This window comes from Corvus hawaiiensis, chromosome 3 (genome assembly GCF_020740725.1).
Source record: "Corvus hawaiiensis isolate bCorHaw1 chromosome 3, bCorHaw1.pri.cur, whole genome shotgun sequence".
In the NCBI taxonomy this organism is placed as follows: domain Eukaryota; kingdom Metazoa; phylum Chordata; class Aves; order Passeriformes; family Corvidae; genus Corvus; species Corvus hawaiiensis.
This window is the reverse complement of record NC_063215.1, coordinates 94,563,617-94,585,941: the sequence shown is the minus strand read 5'-3', so window position 1 is coordinate 94,585,941 and position 22,325 is coordinate 94,563,617. Positions and strand designations below refer to the sequence as shown.

The 22,325-nt window shown below is 41.8% G+C and overlaps 2 protein-coding genes across 5 annotated transcripts in view; one reads left to right on the top strand and one right to left on the bottom strand.

Moving 5' to 3' along the window:
• Positions 1 to 975: 975 nt before the first annotated feature.
• On the bottom strand, positions 976 to 3,600 carry TBCC (tubulin folding cofactor C). Its single transcript, XM_048299145.1, has one exon. The coding sequence runs from the start codon at positions 3,558 to 3,560 to the stop codon at positions 2,526 to 2,528; it is 1,035 nt and encodes a 344-aa protein (XP_048155102.1). The 5' UTR covers positions 3,561 to 3,600; the 3' UTR covers positions 976 to 2,525.
• A 9,705-nt stretch (positions 3,601 to 13,305) lies between these two features.
• The window catches only part of BICRAL (BICRA like chromatin remodeling complex associated protein), a 36,788-nt gene continuing 27,768 nt past the window's right edge, over positions 13,306 to 22,325 (top strand). Inside the window, exons 1-2 of one of the 4 annotated variants that reach the window (XM_048296407.1) lie at positions 13,306 to 13,536; positions 21,119 to 21,214. The gene's annotated coding sequence lies outside the window, so the exon portion shown is untranslated. Of the gene's footprint in view, positions 13,537 to 14,320; positions 14,772 to 21,118; positions 21,215 to 22,325 lie in introns of those variants that run through there. The other 3 variants (XM_048296409.1, XM_048296405.1, XM_048296406.1) reach the window with 3 other exon arrangements.

Below are 22,325 nucleotides of genomic sequence, written 5' to 3'. Positions count from 1 at the left end.
CAGCAAAGCTTTACTAGGGCTGGAGTTCACGTACTGCACTAACATACTTCTGTTCCAAAATAGTTTTGAATTTCTCCTACAATGATTCTACATTAGAAAAGTGTAATTTAAAAAGGTGTATGGAAACATGTGCAACTGTGTATATATAAAGGGATACATTTAAAACTATAAATCACATTTAGGTATTTGCCTGACCAAACTTTTCTGGACTTGCTATTCTGAAATGGGATTTCCTTGTTTCATGCCATGCCTGACACCAAGAGCCAGTTACCTGTTTTGTATTACAAGGGTAATGCTAAATCTTTAAGGGAAAGTAGTTGAGTGGCACCATGTTCCTGAGGAGTATTACCTGCTAACTGTGGTTTGACCAATGTGTCTGGAGGAAAGAAAACGGTAAGAGCTGGGATGTCAATAACTGACTTGTGAAAAACATCCCCAAGGACGCAATTTCAGAGAGAAACTAAACTTCCATGTTTTGATTCCTGCTCTGTTTATTCAGGCACTACTGCATGCCATGGGCCAAGAGCTGGAACAGGACATGGCACTTCCATGTGAAGTGCACTGGGAAGCCTCAGTGCACCCCTGGTACCTGCCACAGCCTGGGGTCTCTCTCCCTGCCTGGATCTGCCGGGATCCATCGCCACAGGAAGGACGTGTAAATGCTTAGAGCTTTGGGCAAGTAGGACAAAGGTGTTACTGTAGTTCTTACAGGCTGAACATTTTGCAGTCTCAAGGCTAGAGGATGCTAACAGGATTGATCTGTCTCTACTGGCATCTGTGGAGAACAATTAACTACACAATCAGGTTCTGTACTAAGATGGATGGGTTAAAAGATACCTGAGAGCCTCAACTGATCACACCCCTCTAAAAAAGGATATAAAATATGTACATTAAATTAAGACTGAGGGTGTCTTCTTTAAATCATTTTATGATGCTGACAGTGCAAAGAAGAATCATTAGTAAAAGGACAACTGAAACAATTCAAAACAAGTGTATTTGAAATGCAAAATCCAATTCAGTCAAAAATATACGTTAACAGAACAAAACTGAAAGCTGTCAGGAATATAAAAAAACACCCTTTTCCCCTCCCCCTTTAAATTAAATATGCTGAAAACACATTAAAAAAATTTCTGCTCAAAACCAGTCAAACACCCAAGTGAAGTTTCAGGTAGTTCTTCTGGCAGTGGTGCAGTTTTTGATGGTTCAGCTAGGATTCAGTGTCTGTTAGAGGCACATAGATGATGGCTGCACAGCATAAACAATTTGCAGTTTTAAAATAAAGCTTTTTGCTAAGGCAAGAGAAACAATTATTTCTTGCAAAATGTCACAAGTTAAATAGGGGTTTTAGAAACCTAGAACTGCTATGTATACTTTATGTATGGACAGTGGTCACTTCAGCACCACTAACAGGGCACTGGAAAGACATTGCATTCCACAGTGCTGCTACTTTTTTATTATTATTTAGCAGGAGTGAAGAGACTTAAATTACTCGGCACTTTATGCAAGATAACATGCAATTTTGGAATTGGAATATAGCACCTCATCTTTCTGTTTTGCTGACTCCCTCTGTCAACACCACACTCATGCAGTAGCAGAGTTCTGCAAATTAGGATCACAGCACAAGAAGCCTGTTGTCTGGTAAACTAGTGGGACATCCCTGAACACCTCTCCCCTGAAGCTTCAGATTGCAGAGGAACAATTGACCCAGCTTCTGTGAGGTTCATCAGCACTTGATGGATGCCTCCGAGTTGCTTACAGAAGCAACACCCTTTCACATAACATTTACAGATTGTGAAGCTTTAGTATTTATACAAACTCCCTAAGTTTGTTAATCTTGGAACAATCAATATATTAGAAGAGCATTAGATGTTTATTAGAACACTTTTTTCCTTTAGACTTATCTCACTTGAAACAAAAGCCTAAAGCCAACTTACAGACTTAACCCGAACCAACAGAAACTGGCTCATCATTGTATCATAGCCTAAGATGCATCTCGGTCTGCTGCACTGTGCAGTTACAAACTCTTCCTTTAAATTAACCTTTTTTTCCCCCACTACCTCACAGCAGTACCGTCCTGCACTCCCCATAAGATACAGTGTACTCTTGTCAGCAACGGGAGAACCACAAAAATATGAAAAATTTGGTATTTGATCTTTTCATTCCAGTACAGTTTGTACGTCTTGCAGCCAATTCATATTCTGCCTGGGTGAGTGAAAACAGCACAACAGCTCTAACGGAGGCTCACTTTTGTTTGTGTATCAGTGGCCTTTGCCCCACCTTAACTAGGTAAAACTCACAATGAGATACTTCAGAGTTCGCAAATCCCACATACAGATTATAGCAGCAACTTGTGTAAGAACAGTAAACGCTATGACTGGTATTCTTCAACTAAGAAATCCAGCCATATACTATAATTAAAAATTTAAATACTGAATGGAATCACTTAACGGCATATCGGGGATTAAGTCCCATAGTTTGTGGATCAATGTGTTTACATCTCTTGCACAGCAGAGCTGCCTCCGCAGTCAGTCCCAGCAAGTGATTCTTTCCGGCTCGGGGATCAGACTCCAATTGGGCGAAGGCTTGTCAGTCGCCAGCCAGTCAAAGTCATCCACCAGGTTCCAGTTGTTACTGTTTCTGTCCAGCCCAGACGACTCGAAATCCCCCTCGATGCCAGGGTACCTCCAGGAGTAGGGCGCGAAGGAGACCTGAGTGCAGGCCTCGATTACGGCCCGGCTGGTCACCTGCACGTAGACCCGGCAGTCGCGGGTGCGGTGGGTGCGGAGCTGCTGGCAGGCCACCGCCAGCAGGCAGTCGCTGCAGCCGTCCACCAGCACGGAGGTGGACACGGGCCCGCAGAGCACGGTGCAGCCGCGGCAGTCGCGCATCCGCAGTGTGTTGGGGTTGCCGCGGAGCCGCACCCGGCAGCCGCGCAGCTCCGACAGCAGCACGTCCCGCTGCAGCAGCTCCGCGGGGCCGAGCTCCAGCTCCTCGTCCTGGGCGCCGCTGAACCCGCACAGCGGCGGCCCGCCCGATTCGCCCTCGGCGAGACCGGGGCCGGGCGCGGCGGGGGCCGGCGGGGCGGGCTCGGCGGGGCGCGGGGCGCTGCCCGGGGCCGCTTCTTTCTTGAGAGCGCGGAAGGCGAATTTCTTCTTGGGCTGCAGCTGCTGCCGCCGCGCCGCCAGGTCCCCCTGCAGCCGCGCCACGGTCTCCTGCCCCTGCCGCACCTCGTAGGGCGCCAGGAACCGCACGCTGCCCGTCAGCAGCTTCTGCAGCGCCTGCAGGCGGGCGGCCGCCTCCTCCAGCGTCCCCGCCGCCAGCAGTGCCTCCACGGCCTCCCGCTCCCGGGCGAAGGCAGCCAGGAAGAACTCGCTCTGCTCCTCCTTCACTACCTGCGCCTCCTTCTTCTGCCGCTGCCGCTCCACGCCCTGCTGCCGCTCCGCTTCCCGCCGCTGCAGCCGCTCCGGCAGCACCACAGCGGAGGCGGCCAAGCCCACGGCCACCTCAGGCTGTGAGGGAGCCGCCACGGCCGCTGAAGCTGCCTCTCCTGGCGCCGCCATCTTGCCGCTCGCCTCCCCTGCGGTCACTAAGCGGCGCGCCGATTGGCTGCCCGCAGCCCTGACTGCGTCGCCGCCGCCGATTGGCGGCGCGGGAGACGCGCGGCGGGGGAGGGCGGGAGGGCCGGAGGGAGGGGTCTCCCGCGGTCTTAAAGGGGCCGCCGCCTCGCCGCGGGATGGGGTGAGTGCTGGCGGCAGGTGCCGCGATGGGCGGGTTATCCCGCTTCCCAAATTAGCTCCCGGGATATAAATAAGCTCCCGCCCCGCTCCCCCGCTGTGCCCGCGCGGAGCTGTCCGCTTTTTCCCGTTGCTCTACTTAACAGCCCCCGTACCTCGGGCCGCGCCCGTCTCCACCGACCCTGGGCGCAGGGCTCCCGCGGGCGGCGGGGCCGGGGCGGGCGAGGAAAGGGGCGGCTCGGTGCGGGGCCCGAGCGCGAGGCGGAGGGGTCGCAGTGCAGAGCTCCACCCGCCCTCCTGAGCGGGGTCGGGGCCGCCCCGAGCCGCCCCCGTGTTGCCGAGGCGCCGGGCGGTCCCGGCCCCCTGCCCGGGTGGGGTCCCCTGGCAGCCTCACGCGGCCGGCGGCTTCGGGAGGCTCCGTAAACGCCGTGTTTTAATAAACGTTCCCTGCTGCCTCCCTCTCCCGCAGTGAAGTGGCTGTGAAAAAGGCTGCTGAGCCTTGCAGGTAGCTGCAAAGGTGCTGCCAGGTGGATCGATATCTTCCTAGGTGCTTATTTGGTTTCTGGAGTGTTTTGTTCCAGAAGAGAGTTCGGTTCTTGAAGGAAAATGTGGGAGCAGTGCCAGTGGATTACTGTGCTCCAGAGGGAGGACTGTATGAGCAATCCACAGAGGCCTATATGGAAACATGGGAAGGAAGGCTTTTATAATTCTGAAATGTGTTTTAAGTAAATTTGCAGCGGGAACCAGAAATTAAGTACACTGGCTACAAAGTAAAAAAGTGACTGTCGTTGTGCTCTATTCATTTGAGAATTGTTTTTCTATTCATTGTATTTTAATTTGTGCAAAGAAAGTTAACACTAAGCACTCTTTTAGAAATGTGAAAACAAATTTAACTCCTGTTCATTTCTACAAATACCACCTCCTTTCCCTTGTCATTTCGATGTCAGTTGTAACAAATTAACACAGGACCTACGACTACCCATTGAAACAAAAAAGTGGTAAACCCAAAGTAGATAATCTGAATTATCCGTCCTCTGGTAATAGCATGAGTTTTTTGCCTAATGTTCCTGTTTGGAAGTATAAGATCTTATGCCCCTTAAAGATTGCATTTGAAAGTAGCTGTTTCCTGAGAAATGTGGTTTAATTTCTGTATTAGAAATGGTATAATGTTAGAACGTATGGAGTACCCAAACCTTATATGTGATAAAGTCAGTCCAGTTGGGATGACAGAGGAAAGGCAGTGAAATGCCTTTAACCCTTGCAATGTACAGAGGACTTGCACTAAAATAGAGAATATTCTTTCCTTAACAGTGTTAACATAAAAGTTAAGGGGATTGCAAGGGATTGTTATGTAACAGCAGCACTTTGGAGCAGGTTGGATGGACAGTGGGATAGGTGAAGTGTTTGATGCATTACAGCTCTTAACGCAGCATTACATCTGTTGCAACACTGGGATGTTCAGAATTTTGTTTCTGAAAAATCAGATTGAGTCTTAAAAATTAAAACCTCTTGGATTGTAGAAGAAGAGTGTGCTCAGTCATGAAAAAGGAAGGGTACTGAAATATTCTTGCTTGATATTTTTCCCTACCAGTGTGTTTAAATGATACATTTAGTAAGTCTTAGGCATTTTTTCTAATAAATAGTCAAATCCACTCCTGCAGTTATTGCAGCAATGTTTCATTAGGCAGGAATATGGTGCAATTAATTCTCCGGAAGACAAAAATCCTTATTTCCATGTTGTTGAAAGATGTGGTAGTTTAGTTTTAGCTAGCAGGCTCTTTTTGCCTTATGTTCCCATGAGTCTAGCTAATACAGGTGGTAACAGTGATGGAAGTGCTTATCCCATTCGTGAGAATATTGACAGAAAAAGGTTTTTGCTGTTTTTCATAGGCACAAATGTTCCTGGAGTATGGCTTTGGTATTGTTACACAGATGTGAGCCAGTAGATGAACTGCACTGGGTAAAAGAACTTTATATATGGAAGGATTGCAAGCAAACACTACTGTACACAGCACAGAATAAGTGCTAAATATTTTATGCTGTAGTATAATTACTGCTTATTATATCTGGACGCTTAGAATGCTAGATATTCTGAATTGTTTTTTCTATAGGCAGTTGGAGGTTTAAATTAATGAGGACCAAATAACCTTTTGAATAGAAGCTTCTGGGAGAGACTGGAATCTTTTTACCTTGCTAATGCGTACAATTGTTTTTTTGGTTAAAAGCAAAAAAAATCCAGACGCAAGAAGGTGAAATATATCACCATAATGAAAAATGAAAAAGGGAGCTGTCAAATTCTTCCAACTATTTCATCTTGATGTTCCAAAATTACTTTCCACACTTACAATTTGAGGTTTTGGTATAATTGATATTGGCATGTATATATATATATATATATATATATATATATACATATATAGATAGATATACTTTTTTTTTTTTAATGGTCATGCAAAGACTGACAATTTTCTTCCTGACTGCTGGCAGCCACTTCTATGTTTTGAGGCTGCTTAGTGTGCCAAACAGTAACCACTGGAATAAAATGTAAGCCTTCTAGCTCAGGCTTGGACTCATTTGGGTAAGCTGCAACAAGTAGTTTGGCTGTTTGAGGGTATGAGAAAAAAGTAAGGTACATAATTCTCTGTGTTATATGTTTTTCCTGTTTTTCTCCTCTTGGATGTGCTTTCTTTCCTCTCTGGTTTGAAAGTAGATAGCAATCATTTCAGTAAGACCTTTTGCCATTGTTTGCACTGTACAGTGTAGTTTGTTTTATGTGAAGTTGCAGGTTGCACTTGTTTACTTTGATCCAGTGCTGTGAAACTCCAAAACATGAGCTCTGTGCATGCTTCCACATTTAAATCTGTGTCCCATGGTTATCAGTCATGAATGCTATCTACCTGAAATACTTCACACTGATTTGCTATAGCTCGACAGCATTACCTCACAGCCTTTTAAGTGAGATGTATTGTGTAGTTCAGCTGAAGGTTCAAGATCCTGTCTCGTTCCATCATTATTTTAAGAAGACTGGGCAGTAAAAGAGAGATCCACAGAGGCAACTGGGTATTCAGCCTCATAATAATGGATTCTTACACCTGAGGTTCCTGTGCTTGTAAAAGTCAGGAACCTTATCGTTGTGGTGTGATCTCGAGATGCAGATTTGCAGTCTCTCAAGCAGAGGAAGGAAGGAAGGGAGTTATTGCTTATCATCAGTACGTATTCCCAACACTGACAATTCTTATTCCAAAGGGCGTAATGCGTGTATGTTGCACCGTCACACACACAAAATGCTATGTGTGTTTTCAAGAAAAGCAGCAGCCTCTGTGCCTTGCATGGAGCTCTTATCTGATAGATGTGATCTCTGCCTGTTAGATTGAGTTTCTGCAGAAGAGATTAGCAGAGCAACGTAATTACTTCTGGCTACACAGTAGATACTTCAGCGGCTTGTGCAACCAGCGTATTCTGCTGATGGTTTTAGTAAGGGCTCTTTGAACTCCTCTGGCACTGTGATCAGGCATTAAAGATGCAAGCCATATTATGATTCATTTAAGATACTGTAGGCTGCACATTTTTCACGGTGCAATGGGGCTTCATTAAAAGTGAATGCCGAGTTACTGTATCTCGGTTCCTTTGGAAAAAAGAAATTCTTTGAACATTACGTTTGGCATACTGATTGTTTTTTGAAAAGCTTTGGTTTGCACTAAAATGTTGTGCTTAATATATTTGGCCATATGGAAAACCAGGACAATGTAAAATACATGTTTTTTTAAATCACTAATTACAGAGTTAAAACTATGAAACTTATTTGGTGCAACTTAATTGCTGTGAGTAATGCAAAAGCTTTGAAATGTAATCCTTAGGAATGCTTAAGATACTAATTATATTCCAACCAGTCAAGGTGCACTTGTTTTGAAACTAGTCTGAGCTGGTCCCTTCTGAGAACCTGGTATTTCCAGTGCCAAAGGTGGAGAAACAGATTAAGTTCTATGAAAACGAGTTATCTTTCAAAACCAGGGACAGACTTCAAAGCATAACATTTTATGACAAGAGGTACTTCCAGGTTAACAAAGCAAGGCAAAATAAGTTAAACACAAGAGCTCAAGAGCAGAAAATCACTTAGGTTTGGTCCAGGCCTAGCTGCTGACTGCTGTATAGAATCCTAACTTGCTAACTGACTGTAGTTAAATTCTGAAGACCTGGTATGTAAGCTAGAGATACTGCTTTATGGACTCTTCATTTGAGGCAATTATTCTATTAATTATGGAGTTTGAGAGATTTTTTTCATTGCCTTGCTTTATACTTCAGATAGTTTTACAATTTTTTTTTAATGCATTTCAGAAAACTATGGTTATTGGACTAGCCAGTTCAATGGACCACCTAGGTTCAATAGCATATCAAAGTTTTCTGTTTTGGAATTGTGAATCTTACTTGCAAATATATTCCATTTATCTTTCTCAGTAATTTAAATTGAATTAACTCCAAGTCATATCCAAGTTTTCCTATTAGCTCTCCTGTAGTATACTCCCTAGTGGATAAAACGATACTTGTATTCTTTTTACCATTTATTCATCAAAAAAGTCTGTCAGCTATCATTTTGAATGAGGGTTCCCTCCTCCTATAATTAGCATTTGTTCTTCAGTCTAAATCTGAGAATAAATTCCATTCATATTGATACACTTTCTAGTGATAACATGAAAACTTCTTTTACAGCAGTCTTCATTCATATCCAAATCTTACCCAGTTGGTTTCATAGTAGGGACTCAGAAATGCCCAAGTAAAACTATTCTGTCTCAAAAGTCGTGACTTAGGTGATGCTTTATTAATAATGTCCCTTCTGTTCCTCCATTTTGTCTTGTCCTTATACAAGTATAGCTTAGCATGTCTTTGTTTCTTTCAAGAAAACAAATGCTTTTGGTATAATTTATTATTCTACTGTGTTTCTATATCCCTGTATCACCTAATTTCATGTTTTAGGCCTCCATTTTTTGCTTAAATTCCTCCTATTATTTTTTTTTTTTTTTTTTTTTTTTTAACATCTTCCAGAACACCTCAGTTGTATTAGGAATGGTTCTTTTGTTAGTTTCATTGCCTGGCTGCTGTTTTTAATTACTACTACATTTTAGAAAACCCCCAAACCCTTGTGTCCATCTATTCATTAATATACTCCTCTGTGTTTCTGTATCCTTACTTACCTGATTTTTCTCCCATTCATCTGTGCTAGCCAAATTAACGATGAATATCATAGAAGGTTGTCCCAATTTCTGCCATCATTTTTAGTTTAAACTCTTCTATAAATTTTGGCAGTGTTAGTTGTGGAAGATGACTTCTCCATTATTTCTGTAGTAAAGTTCTGTCTCTAGAGGTGAGTTGTTTTTTATTTTTTTTTCTGATACATTTCAGTGGCTGAATATCTTAAGATTATTCTAACTTGGAAGTGAGAGCTATTAATATTTCAAACTTAATTCCCCTTTTTAAGGTACTCTAAGCTGAAGAATATGAGACTATATTTAAATAACCTAGAGAATGATGTAGTTATTCTTGATCTGTTCCAGTAATAATTTTGAATTGCCATTTGTTTCAATGGGACCTCCAGTCACCATGTTTTCTTTGGCTCTACTTAATTGTCTGCTGTATGTCAGATCCCCATCTCAGAGAAGCACAGTTCTCCAAAATCTGCTCTTTAGAGTCATCACAGACCAGCCCTGTTGGCCATCACACCATCTCCAGTCATAGAAACCTGTCTGTCTTCTGGTATTGGTGTAAATCTCTTGTTCTGAGCTTCACTCTTCATTACCTCCTCTTACTACCTACGTCCTTACCAATCACCCCTTAAGATACCTTTGGTTAGGTAGTCCTGTCTTTGGTGTGATGATTGATACTGGAGTCATACAGCTTTACAAATTACATCATGCAGTTATGACCCAGGTTTTGTAAGTACTGTTTTGTATAAGGAAGGCATGGTATCAAGCTGAACGTTGTGATGTTTAGGTAATTTTTACTGGTGAGTCATCAAAATAGTGGTGCCAATTATTCAAAATTTGGTGGTTAGTATGGATATTGAACTAACTTTTTCATGTGTTATGTTACATTTATATTCCATGTTAAAATCCTTGTCTGCCTTCATGCCACTGTATTTGCATGCCCTACTACTAGAGGTAGACCTCTGCCTCTCTATTGCTTGTGCCCTTTAATGATGACGTATTTGTTTCTGTACCTTCAAGCTTAGTAATTTGTTCTTATTTAAATAATTAATTAATAAAGCAGTGTGTAGAGGGATAAAAGGTGTGAGAAACATGTTAATTAATGGAGAGAGAAAGAAGCATGGGAGGAAGAAGTGCCATCAATAGATCAATAGAGCTGAAGGATTTGGTCTGAGGAAGCAAGGCTGCAGTGGAATAAATGGCATTCTTTTCCATCCAATATATCTCTGAAAGGATGCAGTGAGTTGAGGTTACAAACCATCTATTCATGCAAGAATCTTGGGATGGCTGTGGAATTAATTCCTTTAATGCACTAGCTTAGTCCTTAAATTCTTCATTATGAATCTACTGCTGCTTTATCTTCTTTTGGGGTACTAATTTATGATTGCACAAGAATTGGAATGTATGTGATGCAGACCTGGAAAAATGGGCTGATTATCAACAAAGTGACTTAATGTAGGAGAAACCTGGAGACAGAATGAATGCGGGTGTTTCGTACCCCCTTATTTTCTCCCTCTCAATATCTAAGCATAGTTTTCAGTTCTTCACAGTCCGTCATTTCAGGGCGATGTATCAGACACTCCAAATGTCACTCGGTGTCTTTGCACACCTATGAGAGTGGTATTTGTTAAACAGCATGGTCACAGTTTGACAGCTGGTGTCAAAATACAGCCAAGTAGTTTGTTGTGTGATGGCTGCACATGATGTTCCCAGTAGCTGTTTTTACACCAGTGTCTGTCTTCTAAAGATTTACCTCATTCCTTTTGACACTGGTCTTGCCTTCCTTCTCGTGCTTATTTCCCCTTGCTCCTTATAAAGCTGCTGCAGGAAAATGTATTAATGTGATTGTGAAAGCTCAAGAAAGACAGCAACTGATTATGCATTGTACATAATTTGGAGAATAGGACTCTGGTTGAAGATGACAGCTCTGAGCAGGTGACCTTGAGGTAGAAGAATGCTGACATGCAAGGGTCTTTTGTATTAATGTAAGGCAGTGAGAAGAGGGGTAACCTCCTGGGGCAATGACACCCAGTTCTGAAACACCACATGATGCTCTTAAAAAAGCATGAGAACCTGCCAGCAAAAAGCAGTAGTTCTTTAAAACATGGTCTGGAAAATTCTGTAGTACACCTGAAAGTGGTAACATTACAGCTGTTGACTGCATTCAGACCTCTTATTATTGAAGGTAACATTAAGTGCATACTTCAATATGACCTATACAGTTACATCCAACCCTTGATTTTTTTTGGTAACCATTTCTACCTGAGCCAGTTTTTTTTGGAAACAAATGTGTGTAGATGTGAAGAAATCTAGTTGCTGCAGGGTGCTTCATTGTATAGATGATGTTAGCTCTCCTTCCCTTTTTGTACTGTACCTGCTTAGTAATGCTATTGTCAATGCTGCTTTGAAACATCCTTCAGGGAAAGTTAGTTAGGGCACCATCATGGAAAATTTACGTAGGATTCCTTGTATTTCTTATGATAACAGACTCCATTCAAAATCATTTGTCTTCCTTTCTCCAGTTCCTTCTTTGTATCATATTGCCTACTTCCTATTTGTGGTTTCTGTAGGGCTGGGAGAGTGATAATAATACACTGATCAAATGTTCTGCCTTGTAACCTCTGAAGCAAAGTTCCTTCCTGTTAAGCAAATCAGAAGAATGCTGGTGGTATCCCTCCATACAAGTTGAGCAATATTCTCTAAAGCCAGTGATGCTGAGTAGGCTTGAATTCAGGGCAGAGTTTGGCCTTGAAGCATTTGCTGAAGTTAGGAACCTTGAAGTTTGGCCTTTTGGATTTTCTAATGCTGGTGTCAGGAGTACAGGCTTACAGCTCTTCCAGAGCTCTTTGGCATGTGTGGTGTTTCCGTCCATGCTGTGGCTGTTGGGGTCCTTGCTGTACTCATGAGAAGGGCAGTTAATATTATATATAATATAATGTTATATATTATATATCTTTAATAACACACTGCCATGTGTGGGTTCAGTCTGGGCTACACAAAGGATCTGCTGGACTCCTGCAAAGGCTTGTTTGCTTGGGCCCAACCCTCCCACTTAGGGATGATTTGAAACTTCACCTCAGTTTTCTACTGTGGGCATGCATGTAAACAAGGTTTGTAGAAGAGTCTTAGCTTGGGGGAAAAAAAAAGTTTGGAATTGGTTGATTACTTAAAAAAATAATATAACAAGATTCAAATTGAAAAGCAGTGCTGAGGTTTTTCTTCTTACAAGATAAGGAATCAGGCCAACTTCTTTGAGAAGGTCCACTTAGTACGCTGTCCATAACCATTTTGATACAGTTGTATTTAAAAACCAAAACCTTTTTAGGAGTTTCTTTGAGCTGTGTAAACTAATAAAGAAGGATGTGCTACTAAATAAAGTCTTCAAATCCTCGTCTCTAAGGAGTAACTTAACAAAGTTACTTAGGAATAAAATAGAAAAGCCCTTGGGAATTACCATTACTAGCAAAATAAAGGTCTTAAAGAGTTTTTTTGTTGTTGTTTTGAAAGCATTACTATACATATCTGCATGCTAAGAATCTGTTTTCAATCGTGTTTTTTTTTTTTTAAATAAACCAGGCTTCTCTGAATTATCTGCAAAAATAATTAATTTTTTAGAATTATTTAAATTACGTTCAGTGAATGAATGAAATGAATACTGTAAGCTGGGTTCATTTTCTATAATGAAAAAGCTTTGAATAAAGTTATTAATGTTTTTAGCACAAGTGAACTGTAGAATAGCATCAATGAACTCTCAGTGCTATAACCTTTGACTTTAAATTAACATTTTTAGGTTACCCAAAACTTTTTTAAGTAGTTGAAATTAATGTAATTTGTTTCCAGCAAGGCTGATAAGAATACATCTAAAAATACTTAAAATTTTGTAGCTTGTCAGGGGATCAAATCTTATCTTTTTCAAGGTGACCTCGCATTTATTTTTCTGGGGAGCCCCCTGGTCTTGCATTTATTTTTCTGGGAATCCCCTCCCTCCCACAAAGCTCATAGTGGCTTACAGCTTTAATATGAAGGAAATCAACCAAATTTTTGACATTAACAGGATAAAAACTTTAGTTTATTTTCCTGTAACCCCTAACACACCCCAACTTTTACCTAAAGCAAACAGCTCGGGCTAGGTAGCCGGACCTACGGCTTTCTCAAAAGCAACCCCCCCACCCCACCCCCCCCCCCAAAAAAAAAAAAAAAAAAAAAAAAAAAAAAGGAGCTAAAGTTTTTAAAGGGCCTGGCTGTAAAAACGCGGAGCGAGGATCGCGCTGGGGCTGGGGACTCATCATGCCAGGGCGGCGGTGCGTGTGCCCGGGCGCCGGTCTGCGGCGTTGTGTCCCGGCGGAGCTGCGCGGCCGTGCCGTGCCGGGCCCGGCGGTGCGGTGCCGGTGGCGGTGGCGGTGCGGGCGCGGAGCGGAGCCGAGCGGAGCCGCGCTCTCCTCTCGCTCGCTTTCTCTTTCCCCCTCTCTCGCTCGCTCCCTCTCCCGCTCGCTCTCCCCCCTCCCTCCCTCGCTCTCTCGCTCTCCCTCTCTCTCTCCTACACTGCCAGCCCCTGATGTGATGGCGAAGAAACCCCGTTGACAAGGCACTGCTTTTTCATGACGGTGAGTTTCCCTTTGAGTGTATTATAATTTTGTGATAAAAATTTCAAGGAAAAAAAAAACACACAACCTCCTTCCTCCCTTCCTTCGGGGAGGGAAAAGAGAGGGGGGAAATCTATCTCCAGACAGACAGAAAAGAAAGAGGAGCAAATTAACAACCAGGAGTTGCCAAAACCAGGATATTAGGTTTCAGCCCAGAGAGCTATTGGCTCTGGGGCTATGTATATAAATATATATCTAGAGAGAGAGCGAGCGAGAGGGGAGACGAGGAGGAAGAAGAGGGATATTTTGTGGGTGGCTGTTGTTTGGGCAGATGTGGATTCACATGGAAATGAACTATATATATTAATTTTTTTTTTCCGCGAGGCTGGTGGTGGTGGCTGCTGAGGGCACTTAAAAAAAAAGTTGTTTCTTAAAATAAAGGCGCGGGGGGGGGGGGGTGGGGGGGTTGAAGGGAGAGATAAGGTTTCAGGTCCAGGCTGATAGCTGCAGAGAGGGGAGAGGTTTGGGGTGGGTTTTTTTTTCTTTTTTTTTTTTTTCTCCTTCTTGCTGATGCCATGCAAATTCAGGAGAGGAGGGAAGAAAAATCTCTTTTAATGACTCATTGATTGAGCCGGTTTAAAATTAGTTGTTGTTGTTGTCTTTTTTTTTTTTTTTTATTTTCCGCCCCCTTGATGGCCATCAAGAGAGGGATGGAAAGAGGAGAGGAGGGAGAGTGTGTGTGTGTGTATGTGTGAGTGTGAGAGAGAGAGTGAGAGGGAGAGAGGGGGATAGAGAGAGTGTGTGAGGGAGAAAGAAAAATAATCTTTTCAAATCTCCTCCCTCTTTTTTTTCCCCCCTCGTTTCTTTGCTTTTCTCTAAAGCTCTGTGGTCTGTGAAACAGTCTTTTCTTCCTCCTCGTCGGGAAAATGGAGACACTTCGTCTCTCTCCTGGCTGTGCAGCTGGGAAGGATTTTTCTTTTCTTTTTCCCTTTTTCACTCATGGCTTGATTTTTTCCTTTCCCCCGTCCACTCGCCACCACCCTAATCTTGTCTTTTCTTTGAGCTTGTGTCTCAGATTTGTACCTTCTGGGGATTTATTTTTCACTCATTTCCTCGTTTTCGGTGTCGCCACTAGATTTGATTTGATTTGTTTGGTTTTTTATTTGCAATTTCCTCCGAATCGCTCCGTGCCTCCTGCTTTTAACCGAGGAATGGAAACGGTGCCGCTTTTTGTGGGTGCGCGAAATGCTCGAGCGGTAGGTTTGGGCTAATGCGCTTTTTTTTGCCTTTTCGGGACCAAGTTTTTCGATGTGCTTTTTGTTTTATTTAATTTTTTTTTCTTTTGGAGAGAAATAATATTTAATTGTAACGCCTCTTTAAAACACAATAAAGCGTCTCTTTCTGGAGTGACCCCTTTGGCTTCGCTGTAGAATGGATGTGAATCCTATCCTTTGTGCTGCTGGGATTATTTTGCGTAAAAGAAGCAGTATTTTGTAAATACATTTTTTACTTGTGGCTTGAAACAGTAGTCGGTCGTGGAGGGGGTTTTCTGAAATGCTCACTGTTAACATTTATTGAGTCACGAGTGGTATTCAGTATGTAAATGATATTTTGCTTTTTTGGTATTAATTGCAAAATTCAGTTACAGATGATGGCAGAAAACAGGCATAGAGATGTTAAAAGCCGGGCAAAATCGAACGACGTATAGAAAGCACGTTGATATTTACTCAGAACTGTTTCTAATCACTGTGGGGAGGAAGGAGATGTGGAGGCCTCTGCCTTTCGCCATTCCCTGCTCCCCGCTCCTCTCCTTCCCCGGGCTCGGCAGGGCGGGGTGGCCGAGGGACTGCAGGGAAGAGGGGAAAGCGGCTCCGGCGGCGGCCCCGGCCGTGCCCGGGCTCGGCGGGCAGGCAGCCCCGGCTACGCGGGGGAGCGGGAAGATGGCGCTGCCTGGCTCCCTGCCAGCGTTTGTTGCGCAGTTTCACCCGCTCTCCTCCCCCACGGGCGCCATTTTAAGGTCTTTTCTGCTGTCGCCGCGCCGTGTGGGGCGGTGCCGTCGCGCCCAGCTCGGGCCATATTTCTGTGTCTTGTCTGGGAAGCGTTCTTGTCTTGGGCTTTGGGAGCCTCTCCGCGAAATCCTAAAAGCCTTGCTTCCCTCCCGTACCCCACACTCCTTTCCTAGTCTTTGGTTACTGTCTTGAGGGGGGTGTTAAACAGGCTTAGCTCGCAGGGGCCCGTGGGCGCAGCTTCAAGCCTGCCAACATCCCTTTCTAAGCTTGTTTTTTTTACCTCTGAAATACGTGTTTCTTGTCATTCAGAGTATAGGAATTTAAAAAAAGATTTGAAAGAACATCTTGTTCGGAACCAAAAAAATGACCAAAAAAATAAAACATGACATTGAAAAAGAAATCCACCTGTAAAAAAGGATCCAGTGTAGTGCATAGGGCAAGGTATTCTTCATTGAAAAGGCTTCAGTACCTTTAAAAGCGCTTGCAAAAAATAAAAGCATAGGTAATTTTTTGGTGGCTAGGTTGCTTTATTTGTTGCTGTTACTATCTTTGTAATTTTTTGGTGGGGGGAGGGGCTAGCATATTTTCAAGTTTCCATCGCTCCTTTATGTCGTAGAGGAAGCTGTCTTTTCTAAATGACTTAATTTGGCAGCTCGACCTCAATATAATTTTAAGGTTTTGTTTTGGTGCTGTTTTTAGGAAGAGGACTGAAAATACTTGCCTGGGTTTTTTTTCCAAAACCACTTTTTTTTTGTTTTAACATTTCTGTACGATCTGCTCAAAGCTCATGAGGCTTGAGTTTAATGCCAACATCACCTGTACCTGGGAAGAGCAAAGTGTGCTGCCAGACCAACTTAGGCTGTGCCCGCTGAGGAGTGTGGAATGCTTGTGTAGTTCTTGGGTTTTTGTTTTTTTGACACACCAGAGGAGGGCTTCCCCATTGCTGTTGCTCATTCTGGATGGAAGTGGGAGATTTTCTAAAATTCAGGAATAATTTTAAGGCTGTTTAAATTTTTTGCCCATTGAAGTGGAAGGGTTTTAAACACACACTCATTGCTTGGAATATACTAAAAAATTGTCTGGATATAAACTGTCTTTTCTAAAGACTTTTGGGGGTCAAATTTATTAACATTTTAGCTTTGAAAAAACCACACCAGCTGTAAAACTTTAATTGTTTACAGATATTTTGAGTGTGGAGTACAGTATTTGTTCACATATTTCAGAAATCTTTGAACCTCATTGAAGTCACTGCTTCTTGAAGTGATTACTTTTGTTAACAGGAATCTTGGGATCAAGATAATGAATTTTTTTTTAATGATAGTGTACTTTTATATAATAAAATTTCTCTATTATGTCCTAATGTCTGGGAGATTGTGCATTTTTTTTTTAATTAATTTGTGAAAATAGCAAAGAAATGGGATAAAAATGACCAGCTTATATTCTCTCAGGGCCTAATACTTGCCAAATGACTATATATAATCTGCACACTGGCCTGCTTGCATTAAAGCATGGTGTATGCTCATCTTGAGTTGAGATCTTTGTTGGGTAGTACTTAAATATTCCAGACCAGTTCTTTTTAGATGTGTTTTTGTCTGTCTGAGCTTAAAAGTTTGTTGTTGTTGTTGTTGCAAGTAGCACTTTGCATTGGGTATCGCTTGTTTACATTGCTGGAGGAGTGTGAGGCTCACCCTGTTGATACAGTAGCCTGGTTGTGCTTCCATTGATACACCTTGGCTTACTCACTGGCGTGATGCTCGTGTGTTTAGGTGTGTGCTTATTTTTTTCATACTTCGAGTGCTTGCTTTGTATATGATACCTGTATTCTTGAGTTGAAAATGCTCTCGGTAAATGTGTGGACTCAGTTGAGGTCAGTGGTACAAGAGATGGTTCTACTGTAGCTAAGTATTAACATCACCTTATGGATGTGCAGCTTTCCTGCCCCAGCTCCTTCAAGTGTCCTTTTCCAGTACAGTTTATGTATTTAGTTTAATTTTACTGAGAGGAAAGCCCCAAAGTTGTGCTAGTATAAGCTGCATTTCCAGTTTCCTCCAAGGTCCCTTTCTGTATTCTTGAAGTTTTGTGGCAGAGCTAAGTCCATAGTCTAGAGCTGAAGGGCTTTGCAGTCATGGATGCCTGGGTATGCTCCCTGCTGTCTTTTCCAGAATTTTGCTGGTATCCATATGGGTTCCAGAGAAGTAGTATCTTCGTAACTGCAGTTAGGTTTCACCATGAGGCTCTAATGATCAATGATCGTGCCTCTTTATGCTGCATTAAGCTTGTGTTAAATCTAATGGCTGGTGCTTTTTAGGGTAGATGTAGCAGTGAGAGCGTGAAAGTGTGTCATTCCTGACTAAGTAGTGGCTGCAGAGCAAGCATAAGAGCCTCTCTGATAAAGTAGTCACTCTGTTCAGAGAGTTGGCAGAATTCCTTACAGTGGTTCTGCTGGAATAAGCTGCATCTGTACTTGAAAGGTTTTTAATTTTCATATACCCGGGCCAGCATAGACATGGAAATTATCTACAAAGACAAGTGTGATTTTCTTTCTTATGGCAGAGGGGAAGCAGTGACAATAATAAACTGTTCTGACATTCATTGTGAGCTGCCACTGTTTTAAAGTCAGAATGAGCAGTTTTGGGAAGGCCCTTGTCACACCAACTAGATGCATAAGGACCAGCCTGAACTGAGGTTTTTTCAAGGTCATCACATAGTTAAATGAATGTGTGTATCCTTATTTTCAAATATTAATTTGTTCCTGCTTTCCTTGTGGAAAAAAGCCCAACTCATCTGTTGGTATTATTTTTGCTTTATTTGAGAATTGTTGAAGTTTTAGACAAAAATTACCATCGTTAACTAGCACAAAGAGACTATCAAGGTTTTTTTTATTCCTTTCTTTTCTTGCAGTAATTTTAAAATGTTCTAGAATTAAGGGAACCCTTACCAAAAGAAATAGAAAGCAAGCAGTAAAAATCACTGTAAAAATGTAGCACAGTAACCTTTCTCTCATTGAAGGTATTAAGAAAGGGTGGTGAAGTGAAGAGAGGGGAGGTCTGGGGAGAAAGATTTAACTTCATTGCGAGAGACTGATTGATTATTTTTGTGAACTCTGATCTTACACCTTGTCTCAGGTGGAACTTGCAGTAGTTTTACTGTGAACTTGATCCAAGCACGGAATTTCAAGATCTGGTGTTGAAGCTTGAATTTATTGAGATAAATCAACTACAGAAGTTATCTTGGCCCCACTGAAATAGGTGGCGAAATCTCCATTGGTCTTAAGCAAGGCATTGGCTTCAAGACTGACAGAATGGGTGGCATGGGGGAATTTCAGGTTGGATTTGGGGGTGCTGATATGGACTGCACTGCTGAAATAGTTACACATCTGTCAATTCATCCTATTCAAGTTTCAGAAGATTTCCCAAACATAATAACTGAAAGGAGTATAAATGGCTGTTCAGATAATTATTGGCAGTTGTTAGCTGATATAGCTCATGTGCTTGTGGCAAGGTTTGGTTTTTAAACTAGGATGGACTAGAGTGGCAATGAAAAGGTATTAATTGGGCATTGGCTTATAAATCAGCTGAGAAATGATCAGTTCATAAAGAAGTTATGGGATTGCAGAATAATTTTTCAGAGTCTTTGAAAACTATATGCACAGAAAGACAAGTATGAAACTCGAGTATTCTCTAATAGAAACAAGGTAAGAGCATCTGAGGGACTGACTCAACATTCCTTGAAGTATTGTTTTGCACAAATAACATATGCTAACAGTCTGCACTATTGCATACAGTAGTTTGTAGAAATGCTTAGGAGCATCTAATTTCTTTTGGGCAGGCAAATGTTTCCTTCCTGAGGAACTGCTGAGATTATGCCTCCTTTGCCTCTTTTGGGATGAAACCGGTACCTTTCAAAATGTTTTATGAATATTGAAATTCCTGAGGAATTGTGTATGTGGTGAAGCAGCTTGGAAGACAGAGCCCAAAATAGGCCATAGCGTAGTGATGAGGATAGTCATTGCTGGGGGAAAGGTCTGAGCCCAGCCTTTAGCCTCGGGAGTCCCATGGGATAGGGAAGCATCCTGACTTCCAGACTGAGGTTACTCTGGCTTTTTTCTGTGTGGTTTAAAAAAGTCTGTTTCCTGATGAAAGTTTTCTCAAGATTTTGGTATTGCTGAGAGCAGCTCTGGATGCAGTAGGAAAAAGATTGTGTTGAATAAATTAGAAATTCTGTGCTGAACATGTGTCTTTGGAGGAAACCAGACTGTAGACAGCCACACTGGGCATTCACACGTGTACTTGGTGTGTTGACTGTATCTGGATTAGCCTTTAGTATCATATAACAGTTCAACTGTTAGTTGAACAGCACATTTCCTGTTTTTTTTCTTAACATACTAAAATATCACTGTGGATTTTGGAAGTTCGATAAGTTAACACATTTGACAAACTCAAATCAGTATTTTTTTAATGGCGTACTAAAGGGAAATAAAATGTAAGAGTTGGATAAACAGCCTATTGTAGGTTGTCTGTGTTGTAGTGTGTGGTTTCTATTTCCTTCTGTGTGTGGAGCTGGTATTTCACAATTGTGTAACGATCCTGCTTGTCCTCTTAGGTGTTCATCTGCCAGATCTTAAAAACCATGGAGAGGCATAATGTGCCTAGAAATTCATGAGAGGAAGCACTTTTGTGTCCCTTTTCTTGTTGCTATTTTTCTGATTCCTGAATAGTTTTTATTTTTTAGAGTAGTTTTTCTCAGAAAGGTTTTTTCATAATTCTTTTGAATATTTAAAAATTACCGATTTCTTCTCATACTCTGTTGCATACAGATGTATTTGAAATATTGATGCTTAAATTCAGTTCCACATCTAATTTCAAACATTAGAAATTCATCTTAAAAGTACTGTTCAGATTTAGATTCTTGGACTGAAAACATATTTTTGTATATTTAGAAAGTTAATGCTTGCATAATGCACTATGTGACTAGGTTAGAATCCCAAATTTCTTACTTTGTTAGCTGTTCTTTAGAGCACAGTTCCTGGTAGATTTTGCAACAGTGTAGTAGTTACTTTTTTGATTACTCTGGGAAAGAATATATTCATAAGGAGTAATTCCATATTGTAGAATATAAGTACAGCATAGTTTATAAGTGAGTAGTTAAGGCCTTGTGTTTCACAAAGTGTATTTTAAAATTAATTTTGTTTCCTTACTCCTGTTGTCCTGAAATGACAGTTTTTGGAAAATTGTGATGTTTGAATGAGATTTTCGTTTGCAATGAATTTTTCAATATTTACCTCTTTTCCACTGAGTGCTGTGCAGCATATGATTTTTTTACAGTAACAAGAGGGGGAAGTGGAAATACCTCTTAATATCAACTTTTGTATTCCATTCACATAAAAATCAATTTTTTGAGAGCAGAGGGCTTGACATGGTGAGCCGCTCTTAAGTTGATTATAAGATAACGGTCTTGGTTACTTACAAGAATCTGAAATTCACTTCGCAAGATACTAGATTGCTCAAAAGTCATATTGACTTGAAATTTAAGAATAAACTATATGGTAATAAGGGTTTGAGTTTATACTCTTTTCTTACACTTCTGTGTTGCAGAGAATGCAAATGAGGTCTGATTGTTCCTGTGTAGGAGTTTCCTTCACTGGATCCGAGGCTGCCTGTTGGATAGGAACGTGAGAGAGAACTGACAGGGTAAGGCAGGCAGTGGTTACAGCACGTTAGCAACCTGAAGTGCACGCTGCTGCTATGTTACCCAATGGGTGATAAAACTCAGGTTGTTTCCCCCTGGTTCAGAAGCACACTGAGCAAAATACTAGCACTCTGGAAATGAATGAGAGTTCTGGTGGAAATTTGTGTGAGGGAAGGACGTGAGTTCTGGGTGTTCGACCTCTGCAGTCAGTGTGGGGTCACTTAATGCTGCTGCAATCCTTTTATGTAATTTAGCAAGGGATGGATTGGGTTAGTAGAGGTGTCTTATATCCGTGCTCAGAAAGGTTGTGAGGGGTGAAAATGCCACCAATTTGATGTAGCACACTCAGTTCACAGCGGTACCATTCTCTGCAGTGACTGTTGCAGTAACTGATTCGTTCTGGTTTTGTTGTTCTGGTGACTGTTGTTCCAGTGGCAATGTGTTTCTTCAGCTATTCCATAGTGAAGTTACTATTTACCGTTGGGATTGTCAGTTAAAATTCTGAATGGAGAATGGTAGAGCAACAGAACAATTCAGAAGATTTGATAGGACAGGTTCATTATAAAGCACGGGAGAGATCTTGTCAGAATTCCTGCTGACATGATGTATACAAAGTCATATTGAAGTTGTGAAGATTAGTGGGTGTGTGTCATAATGACAACAGTAATTGCTTCAGGTGCTATGTGCGTTACTGCGTGCAAGTTTATCTCCCATTATAAAGGTTTAGCTACAGCAGTCATTACCTTGCTCTGAAGCATCAATTTCCAAAGGTCAGTGTTCACTCTCAGGAGTCATGCTGCCAGTCAGGGATTGATCCCATGTATTTGCACAAAACTTTTAAGTCTAGATTTTTCCAACGGTTTTGCAGATAAATTTATTTACTTGTTACTTACCAGGTTTTGATATTGATTATATCACACCTTTTGGAAATGATTGCTCTAAATGTTGCTCTTCTAAGCTATCCATTAGCTTGTGCTTTTTGCAGAAAGTGAAAATAGTGGTTTATTGCTTTGTATCTGAAGTGATCTATTAAGGCTGTATGAAATTATGTGGCTTTGAGAAAGGAAAATAATTATTTTGTGGCAAGCTTGAATATAGCTTGAGTAAATTTAA

Coding starts and splice junctions, on each gene's coding strand:
- TBCC (XM_048299145.1), bottom strand. CDS start 3,560: ATGGCGGCGCCAGGAGAGGCAGCTTCAGCGGCCGTGGCGGCTCCCTCA.